Here is a 12,355-nt window from a genome sequence, read left to right on the forward strand (position 1 = left end):
TAAAATAACTAATATTAGAGGTCTTACTGTGTGTATGTGTGTATTGAAGTGAATAAATAGTTAAATCGAATGTTTGCATGTTATCATTTTATATCACATAATACTCATCAGATATTACACAATTTACCTACTATTTTCACACTTAAAGTTTGATTTCAATAAAACTAAAAGTCTAAAGGTGTGCGTTTAAGTCAGATCTGGTTGGTTATTGTGATATTTCTGTGCTATTGATTAACATCAGTCATCCACTCGTCGTGTTTAATACGAGTACATATTATATGAATATATTATGTATTGTTTTGCCAGTGAAATATGTGGTTTCATTTTTATCTAAAATATAACACACGTGACAGCTATTTGTTGTAATATTATTTGATTATATATCGTATATTATTTTGATCTAGATTTCATATTATATTTGTTTGGCTGACCTGTTTAAAAATATGTCCACTATATTTCGAATAATATAATAATGGCGTCCTTAGGAATTTCACAAGTGTTCCGTTGTTGTTTGGAGCTCGTCTTCCGTCCACTCTATTTGGATATATTGAGCAAATATTAGACAACACTATACATTTTAATAGGATTTTTATAAAATATATTACGTGTCCGCGTATATTGGGTTGTATCGCGTAAGTTTCAGTTTCAATTTAACGTGAATAAAGTATAATAACCGCTTAGGTACTTAATATTATAATGATGGTATTAGGAAAATATTTTGACAGTATAAATAGAACAAAATATATAGGTATCGACCTCAATACATATATACAATCGTTCCTTATAGTTACTTGGTTATGGGAAATGTCGGTACTACTTGTATGACAGTTATTAATTTTTCATTGTCGCTTGTTAAGTGTTTTCACGGTATTTGTTTGTTCGAGTACACAAAACAATATGAATTAGTACCTTTTATTTTTCGTTTTGGGTGAAAAATGTAGAACACCGACGAGTTACCTGTACCATAGATTTGATTTTTTTAAATTCAATTGTGTACTCAAACTCTTTAATGGTTTTCCAAAACAAAACTATTATGTTATTCAATATTAATGCTTTGAATCGTTTTACAAAAACAAAAACATATCAATATTTTTATTTAATTGATACTTTATTACGGCAACGAGTAGCAAATTAAAATAAACTCGATATCTACAAGCGGAAACATTATTATCTATTATTTTGCAATCTCTTGGTTAATACATATTCCAACTATTTTCATTTATTATTTAGTAATTTTTTCTGAACCTATTTTTTATAGTTCCAACTAGTTGGTTTGTATTATTATTGCCTAAAACTATGAAATAATTATTAAAAATAATAAATTTCTTAGATATATAAAATATAAATAAATATAATCAGACAAACTATATTTATTACGAATATAAATAATACAACTAAGATTTTTTTAAGTATTTCCGTTTGTAGTCAATAATTAATAAAAACAATTTTTAGATCTCATATTAACGAGTTAATCATCAAGAAGATTTCTGAAATTTAAGCCATAGTTATTATATCATTCATAAACTTATAGTAATAGTAGTAGTACTGTCTATCGCATTTGTCTATTGCGTGTTAGCTGTAAGTGCAATATAACTCGTAATATCTGTGATTAAAAGTTAATGTATACTCCAGAGAAGTAACCTTTAGTTTACAAGATTAATGGTTATGAAACACTAAAAGGAAAGGAACTGTATTAATGTTTTCGTGCACCCAAGTCAAAGGTGTTGAGTATATTGAAAGCGTAAATATTATTACTTAAAGTAAAATTATTAAGTGCAGCTTATCATCATAATGAAAGTAACAATCTAAAATTAAATGTCGGATATGATGAATATGCTGATACTCTCATACATTTATGAAGTTGAGTTTATACAAAACTTTTACTATTCGTGTAAAAAAAAAGAACATTCACGCGTTCATTTGTGTGTGTGTGTCTCCCTCTTTCTCTTTCTCACACCCCACCCATGTCTCTACACACACACACACACACATATATATATGTATTTGTATATACTTGCTAAAACATAGTCTTGTATAAAACGTAATTATCAAATCGTCATTACTACTCGTGATGAGTGATCAATTTTCGAAAATTTTTATGAATAACTGACATATACACTAAACAGTGCCCATATTTTAAATAATATAAGGTATTGTGGGATTTAATGTATATTATTCATATCTATTATAATAACTTTTAAAATATTATCCTATCTTTAGGTTAGTTTACTCATATCTTGTAAGTAATGTGTTTATAAAAACATTTATATAAATATAACAGTATAAAGACGATAATCTCCAAATTATAAACGATTCATATAGTTATTCTGACAATCGTTGCTGTGTCAGTGTCATGTAAGGTTCGCTAGATTGAGCTCATCGAGACTAAGTTTCACAATTCACTGTACCTATAACATATACCGTGCTGCCACTATGTCATGCCATCACTTTACCATAACGATAAATTTAGTTTAATCATTTATCTTTTGAAAAACATGAACTATATTCAATAAGATGAGTTTAGGACACCCTTTCATTATTATAAAATATTAAAAAACTGCTGTTATTGCCAAACATCAATCATATTATTTATTAACATTTATATATTTACTTAATTTTTATAAAAAATATATAATTATTATCAATAATAATTAGTTTTAAAAATATTTGATAAAATAACGAGATAATGTATTGATTTAATATTATAGTCAATAATTATAAATAATTTTACGCATAAGTAGACATTAGGAAATATTCTATATCACTAGTTAAGATTATCTTAATATATCTTTTCAAATAATAAGCGCTACACTTTTTTTTAACTATCTGAACATCAATGTTAAATTATAACGCAAATTTTAATAAACCATTTGAAGAAAATAGTTTTGTATAAATAAAGATTAACTGTTTAGACCGGCAAGGGGTCCCAAGTACGATTGAGTAAAAAATTCCTTCGCCTATTTTTTAATATCTTTTAAAATATCTGCCTTTCCAAACTGCATAATATATTTTAATAATAGGTTTACTCACTATATAAAATCATTTTAAATATCGGTCGTATACCGCATGCATATCATATAATTGATAGTTATTGCCTATTGTTGTACAATTGTATATACATACGTGTTTCATAAACATATATAGATTATTTATTTCATTAAGTTAACAACGCAGTTAGTTTTTCGTTTTGTGATGTTTTCAACACGTAGTTATACATTTTTTCTCTTTTCCGCTGCGTATATTATATCAATATATACAACTGTATAGAAGGGCGTTTTTATATATGTTTATATACACTTATATAAATGACTGTTGATTAATGAATCGTATCACACGCGTGAAACAAAATCGTTGCTTTCGATATCGACCATACAACACCCCATCACACATTTATATTTCACACGTGTATTTATTTATACAAGAACTGTAAGTTTCATACCGATTGTCATTATCGTTGAACGTATAAGTTTCGCGGCTCAGAAACTACTCTCATATGTTTGTCATCAATTTAAAATGATCGAGCCTATTATTCACGCGATTGGCGTTCGCCACTCGATCAGTATTTTCATGTGACGTTTCGCACAAATCGAAAAATATCTCGGTTCTTATTATTATTATAAAAACCCGCATCGGATAATAGGTGAAGAACCCGTGTCCCGTATTATATTAACTATACCCAAAACACATATTGTGCCGGTGTTAAGTAAACGTAAGAAGGAAAATATAATAGAAAATAATAAATGGGCTGCAATTTACATAATAAATGTATTTCGAGACGCAACTAATTCCAATCTATTCTCTGGCGTGTACTGTGGATGTATATGCAGAAGAAAAAAGAATATCCGTTGTGTGAGATGGACATAGTGATTTACCCGCCAGCACGCCGCTAATGCTCAGTTTTCCCTTTAATTATATGCATTCATTCGGATGCTTTATTTTTAAAACCGTGATAGGTATCCTCTAGTTTTTTTTCAAGTGGGAATATTTTACTGTAAATTACTAAGTCAATAATTTTATTGAAAAATGTGATGTTCTCTTATTCCGATATCTTAACGAGTATAGTAGTTTTGGTGTTATTTAACTCAACTAAGAATAATAGCCCATAATAATATAAATTCCATTGCTTAAAAGATGTGGGTGTTTTAATGATTTAAAATTTATAAAAATCGTGATATTAATTTTTTTTAATTCGATTTTGATGAATCAGGGATTAAATATTTTGCTTAGAAATTTATACTGAAAAAGGCTGTTCTCAGTTAAAAAAAGCTTTGATTTAAAATAAGAAATTCTTAAATGGTAAAAAAAATCAAAGTATTTTAATATATATCTTTTAAGTATACATATAAATTAAATCCCGAAAATCAAATTATGATTAAAAATATTATCAAATGATGAAAAGGAAGTAAATAATTGTTGATGAATCATCCGTGTAGTATATACATATACATAACTGAAGTTAAACATATTTTACAACAATTTAAGTTCATTGTAATAATTAATAACACAAAACATATAAGTAATATACTGACATACTTCTATATTTTCTTTAGTACTTAGATACGTATTATATTAATGCCTATTATTAGTAAATTTTTATGTATTTTCATACATTTTAAATTATTTTCTAAACTGTAAGGCAATTTTTTAAATTGATTAATAAAAAAAATTTATTTTGAATACTTGAATTTCTATTAGATAATTTTTCTTATTAATGATATTCATAATTAGTATATTATATATTCTAATATTTATTTTTTATCACAAATTTATTAAGTTATATCTGTAGATTAATAGTTTATACGTTTTGTTTACAGTGACATAAAACACATTAACCATGTTTGAATTTTTTTATTGCTAATTTTGAAAATCATTATTAATTAATATTCAATATAGCCGATAAACTCAATTCTTACTTAAATTAGATATGTTATACATTTGCAATTTATACTTAATGTGTTGAAATTATAGACGAAAACATTTGTAATTTACCAAGTTATATTATTACATTATTCATTTCATTATAGTAAAAAAAATCAAATTCATATCGTTTTATCCAATGCCTAAAAGCTTTTATATTTTGTACAAAAAATCAAACACTATTAATATATATATATATATATATATATAATGTATACAACATGTTACAGATAAAACTGACAGATGTTATTAACCAACTATATATACATTTTTTTATTCTAATCATCATTCAAAAAAAAAATTAATATTATTATAATTATTTTTTATTTATACTTAAAATAATATTTTATATTAAAAGGAGCAAAAGTTACTACACAGCAAATTACATATTTTGTTGGTCTATTATTTTTTTTATACCCTGTATATCGAAATAGAAGCCGACTGTATTTGGTGTGCAGAGGAGGGTCGATCCTTTTACCCGTGACCCGAAAAGTTAGCAGCGTGACCGTGTTGCATTTCAATCCCTTACACACACAAGACCACCACACTTGTTCAACTTCTCCATCACTGGTGTCGATGCGTGCGCGGGTGTGTGTGTATACATAATTGAGTTGAAATCCCCGTCGAATTGGGTGCTCGTAACCTACGACATGTGCGATTTAGCTACGTCCCATTCTTTTACATTTTAGATATATCCTATATACATATACAATGTGCATATATGACTCGGTTTTCGACGAGTTTATATTAGCATATGTGAGCAGACTGTTTTGTTGAAATTTTAAATACATCATGTTTAACCCACCATATAATATATATTACTATTATTTATTATATTTTATACATTTTACGTATATTGTTCGTGTAAGATATACGTTAGTTGCCGTAACTAATGGTGCATAATATTATACTAAAATATACGCTTTAATCGAGGAAATATAATTATTAATAAGCGTTTGCTATTGTGATATGACTTATGTGTGTCCTCTTTATCTGTACCAAATTTTATTTACGGATTTTTTTAATATTGTGATATTTTATGTTACAGTTTTGGAAAACGAACCGGAAGCAACGCTAGACGACCCAACGAATGTTTCGTGTTGGAACCATCAGAGATGCTGGTGGTAAGTAATGTTTTTTTTTTTTTTTTGTTATTATTAGTTATTATCAACCTCTATGTTTTTTATCCATTTTTTTACGACCGTCGAAATAACCTATACCATATTATTATTGACGGCGTCGGTGGTTAGTATATACACTCATTTCGTTCTAATTACATACAATGTATAAAAATAAATTATACCGCAAGCCAAACCATTAGCTTTAATCAGTGTGTGATTAAACAAAAATGGTATTTTTATCGAATAATGAATGATTTATAAACGCATACTCATCTGTATCAAAACATACAAACGTTTATGTTTGTCTGTTTTTTTTTAATCATTTTGCACATATATCTGCGTACAGTAAGTATCTAATATACTTAATACACATAATATATACCTACAGCAGTAACCCGAGGATAAAGAGTATGATATCTATAATATGTCGGGTCATAATGCCGTAGTAAATTCTAGGAAGTATAAATTTTGACCTCATTAGTTTAATTTAATTTTTAATTCTGTCATTTATTAACAGTTTTCCAACATCGCATTTTTGTATGAAATATTTTATGTAATTTTGTACTTATATAAACTGTAATATACATCAAATTTCATCTTTGTAAATGTACAATCTCAAATTAAATACGCTGACTCATAGTTTTTAGAATATAAGATTATATTTTAATATGTATGTAATATACCTACTAACAAAATAATGATAATGGTAATACAAAATACAAATACATGTATATCTACATATATCTACTAATATTGTACTTGTGGTAGATTTATAGTTTTAAATTCTGAGCAAAATGTTTATAACCTGTGGTTTCTGGATAGCATATTTGATATCCTGCAGTATCTAGTTAAGTACCTACTTCTGAAAGAATTTTTAATTCCTAAAACTTTACGACATTGATTTTCTTATTTTGTTAAAACTAAAAAACGAATAGTCGGTAGATACATGAAATATTTACAAAAATGAATACTATGCATTATAATTCTAATTTTTTTTATAAGTATTTTAGTTATGGCGTGATATTTTTATAAGCTTTTTTAAGTTAACATTTTGATGAGATCACGAAAATTAATTATTTTGTAGTTAAAAATAAATAAACATTCAATTTTAATAACTATTGCATTAAAATTTAATAATAAGTTCTTTATAAATAGTTCATACTGAAACAAAAATATTCAAAAAACATTAGAAATACAAATTTGGACGAATATTTTGTTTCATTTTATACTTATATGTCATTAATTAAATTAGTTGGTTCGTTTATTTAAAAATTATCATTATACATAATTATTTTGGTTTTATTGTTATAAGTAATTATTCTCAAGGTCATACATTTTGAACTCAGAATCACTGTGATCTATAATTTTACTCCATTATAAATCATAAAATCTTAAATAATTTAATGTTTAAACGAAAGTCCAAGTCTTAATATTTAGTATTAATTATTAAAATAATTCATAAAATATTTAAATTTTATTCTGATTATTATCATGCAGGTTTAAGATTCTAATTAATTTTATTCTTTAGGTAATTCTAAAATTCTAAACACGAATATTGGTGTGTGTGTGTGTGTGTATTTGAAAGTGAACATAGAAAATAACTTACTTTTTCATTAAGTTTCCGTGCATGCGTGAATTGAAATCGCATGCATACGTCCAATTTGATGTAAAATAATGAAACTGTAAACAGTGTAAACATACCGTTGCAATCCAAATAACAAGCCATCCACTGTTTTATTATTTTATTATATTGAAACACGATGCTATATTACACTGTCTCTGTATGACCAATTCCTTGGCCTTTTCTCTTTCAAATTTAATTTAGTTTATGTATTTTAATTAAAAATTCAATCAATTATCATTTACCACTTTCCGTTATTATTGTTTGTACAGTTTTACGTGCGTACATGCGGGTACTTATATTATACGCGGCGAAACCATATTTGTTATTAGTAGATGTTATTAGTTATTACTGACACCAAGCAACAGTGTACTACACATTCTTTATATCAGTCGTTTGTATGCATCACAGCTATTCAGATTTCTCGTTAAATTAATATTAATAAAAAGGACAATAAAAAATTGTTCACGTGTCCCTCTCATACGTCGATGACGTCGTTACGCATCAACATTTCATTCTGATATTTACCAATGGTCAGCAGTAGGTACTCACTACTCAGTGTAGCACTTAATGATTACAACGTTATATCTCAAACTTAAACTTCACATCGTGGTTATAAATTATAATAACATAATGTAACTTACGTAGCGTCTTTTTTCGTATATAATTATAGTTTCTCTGTATTACTTTAACTACATTATACTCGATAAAATGTTATCGCACTCCGACCTCATATTATATTATGATAATATTATGTACCACCTACGTGTAATATAATGCCGTGTATTATATTGAAATGTGTATATATCGTATTACAACGTGTGCAAGAAAAAAATTCTACAAAAAAGGCTATAATAACGTGCGAACTTCTTCGAAAAATGCAAGCTACTTGTGACAGAGCGCTACATACTATATTTAGAATAGTATGGTAACCTACCCACATATCGACCAAATGACTGAATCAAATTAAATTATAATAATATATGACATGATCTCCAAATAAGCTAGCCCTCACTCCCTTAATATATATCAACTCTAAATATATATAAATTATATTAGATAATAAGTTAAGAATATATTCTTCAATGAACCAAAACAATTACTAAGAATGAGCATACTAAATATTTTTCTAGTTTTTAACCGACGACGTCGCGGGGACTGCTTGCGCATTACTTCCGCGACGCCGCCATCGTTTATTTGACATAAAAATATACAAATATGATTACAGGTTAATCTTAATACCTAAGATATACAGTTTAGCAGCGATTGGAGGTAGTCAAGGCAATCCCTCGATTAGCTTTCTTACATAAGTACTATCACAAATAAGTTAAAACAAGTTACAAAAATATTTACAACACAATATACGGCAAGATTATGCCGTCTTCATACCCTGATCTTGTCAGGCCGACCGGAGTCCGTCACACTTGACATGGCGTTCTGACCCGGTCCGTTTTCACGAGCCGACCGCAGTCCGCCGCTCTGGATGTCACGTACTGGTTGCCGTGACCGTCATCCCACCCGAACGGGTGTATCCATCTAAAGTATCCCTTAATAACTCGGTGAAATTCGAATAATTCCTAGATGTTTCAAATTGTAAACTTAGTTAAAAATGTACCTCAAAACGTATCACCGGACTTAATAAAAATTAGTTTTACTTTTGCAGTTTGGATATTAATATTTTGATAGGCATTAATAAAATACTAATATACTAAGCTATTCATTTTTTTTTTTGGTTGGGGTGTGTCCATACATAAAAGACACCTCCAAAAATATGCCACCAACTATGTATTAATTTTGAATAAATATATACATTATACAATGAGTTTATTTATATTTATAACATATAAACCACTTACTATTTATTAACTCAGTACAAGGATGTAGGTCGTAAAGAAAATGTTCAAACATTTAAGAGTACGCCATACCCACATGCGATGTCTCCGTCTTACAAATGCATAGCATAGCAAATTTTTCGATCTAAATAATCTATTTAAGAGGACGCTACACGTAAAGCGTAATTTATGTTCAATATGACAGTGAATTTACCTGAGTTATGAATATTTAAAAATATACAAAATTTTGATTTTTAAATGCTCATAACTCATTTTTAAATAAAAATATTAAACATGACAGTTAAATGAATTATTCAGATCGAACAATTTGCTATGCTATGCGTTTGTAAGACAGAAACATAGCATGCAGGTGTAAAGCGTCCTCTTAATTAAGAAAAAACTCAAGGACCCAGGACCATCTCTCTCCCCATCACCCATATTTCTCCAATAATTTTTTTTTTTTTTTAGTATACAACTTAAATATATTTAACTTTAGTGCCTCAGTGCAGTGATTTTATTGATGAAATACAATTCCTTCTACCACATAATTATTTATTAGAATAAGACATGTGTAATGTGTATTGTATACACATAAATGTAGGTAAATAGGTAACTATATTATCTAGCCCCTAATAATCGTAAAATTTAAAAATTGATGTATGTGTAACACTGTAGGAAATATATCGATCACATTAAATCACAAAAATGATCTTGCGTTTCATAATAATATAATATTATGAATTGTTACAATATAATGTGTACCCTATTGAAACAATAATTTTCTTGTGTACCAGTAGGGAAGTTTTCCATCAAAAACGGATATCACAGGCAGTCAACTGATTACTTCCTCAGTTGTTCATTGAACTGATGTCATCTAGGACTACTTAAATTTAAAGAGTTAGAACGTGTTGTATAAGTAGTTTATTAGTTGAAACAGTGACCGAGTAAGAGAGAATAGCCTGCTGCTGAGAGACTTGTATAATTATATCGTCATCATCGACAGAAGAACTTTTTAAGAGATTAAAATGTCGTGTCGAAGCATTAAGTATCTGAACCCACCCCACCCCACCTTACTACCATGTAATACATAAAATTTAAAAATAAAAATAATGAGAGAAAGAAAACACCGAAAAAAACGAGAAGGTTAAGCGCAATATTGATCCGAAAGCACCGCCGCCGGTAGTCGGCGGTAGCGACGGACACCCACGCATCGTATCCTCCACCGCCTGTCCACCCCACGTCATTTCTCCCCGCGAACCCACCTCCACTTGTATACTTACTATACTGCCACCATCCTAGCTTCTTCGGCGATGGAGGTAGTAATACACCTCCGTAGTTTTTCGGCCCCTCCAAACTTCTCGTGTGTACGGGGGCATATGATTGACTCCTTTTGTGTGTCTGTGATGCCAAGTATGTGTGCCTGTTTTTCTCCCCTCCTTCTACATATTATTATTATTATTATTGACGTATGTATGTGTAACAGTGGTGGGCGCGCAACAGGGCTGAACCACGTCATATATAATATTATACACTTTACTGTTATGTTATGTATAATGTATATATAGTATATACCCTAATACATAGCGCGTTGGTTTTCCGGGCTATATTATGTAAAAATATAAATATTATTATAACAACGAAAGACTGCGTTTTCATTCCATTCTTTTATTAGTTTTCGTTTATTATATTTTCGTTTATATTATTATTATATACACGAGTATGTATGAGGTGTTGCTTATAATATGTATAATATTATATTTTGTCTTTATTTTTTTGTATTTCTCTTTTCGATGCAATTTTCTTTTTATCTGTCCAGAATGTGTCACATGTCACTATATCAGAATACGATATCTATTATAAAATATTATTATAATATAGAATAATGTGGCATAATGTATTAATATAATTGACAATTATTATGTCGCAGTAATGCAGCTAACATCACAGAAGTGACGTAGAGCATTTATTAGTGCTTATGAAGGGGTCCTCATTTAATATTATTTAGTTTCTTACTCTTATCTTTGTAAACAAAATTCGAGGGTAATAAATGATCGATTAATAGAATTCTTACATATTTCATAATATCAAATGAACATAATTTTTTTCAAATTTAAAAAATAAAGTACTAAAGAGATAAGTTTTAATATTTATTAATATATTATATATACACATTTTATAAACTATGTTAACTATTAATTAGTATCTATTATTTAAATTACAAGCATTTTGTTGAAATATTAATTTTAATTCATATACATTTTACTTACGTAAAAAAGTAATGAATTCAATTCCCAATTGTATATTTGAGTACTAGAAGCATAATAATTATGACTGATCGACGGTAACTCGCAAATACTAGGAACTTAACCAAATAAAACATTATATATTTATCTTATTAAATTTTAATTAATGATCAAATCAATGTTGAAAATTCATGATCTCGAATATTACGAGCAGAGCAAAAACTTATACCCTATACGTAAAAAAAGGCCTTGATAGTTTATACCCACACATTTTTTTTAGCAATATATCGCACACTGGCTGTACATTACTTATACAATAGTATAGTTTGATTACATATTACATACTTCTTCGATAATTTAAATTTATTAATAATAATATATTAGACAGTATTTCATAAAAAAAATTTCATCTGTCAAAATATTATGATTTTGATGTTTTTGAGAAATTTGAAATCATAATAATATTGTCGTTCCCAATCCTCCAGGTGATGTTGGGCGACCCTTTACACTTATTATTAAAAATATATATTTTACATATTTTGAACTATATACATACCGTATATTTATATATAGGTATATATATATTATTCACATCATTTCATAATATTTTGTTGAGAGTAC

The 12,355-nt window shown here is 27.9% G+C and overlaps 1 protein-coding gene across 4 annotated transcripts in view; it reads left to right on the plus strand.

Moving 5' to 3' along the window:
- The window catches only part of LOC112592433 (rap guanine nucleotide exchange factor 2), a 65,681-nt gene that overhangs the window by 44,305 nt on the left and 9,021 nt on the right, over positions 1 to 12,355 (plus strand). For all 4 annotated transcript variants that reach the window (XM_025336486.1, XM_025336487.1, XM_025336485.1 and 1 more), the window contains one exon: positions 5,966 to 6,041. In XM_025336486.1, coding sequence (XP_025192271.1) covers positions 5,966 to 6,041 — 76 coding nt within the window. The remainder of the gene's footprint in view (positions 1 to 5,965; positions 6,042 to 12,355) is intronic.

The sequence above is a fragment of the Melanaphis sacchari genome, unplaced genomic scaffold, assembly GCF_002803265.2.
Source record: "Melanaphis sacchari strain LSU unplaced genomic scaffold, SCAv2.0 Contig174_pilon_pilon, whole genome shotgun sequence".
Lineage (NCBI taxonomy): Eukaryota > Metazoa > Arthropoda > Insecta > Hemiptera > Aphididae > Melanaphis > Melanaphis sacchari.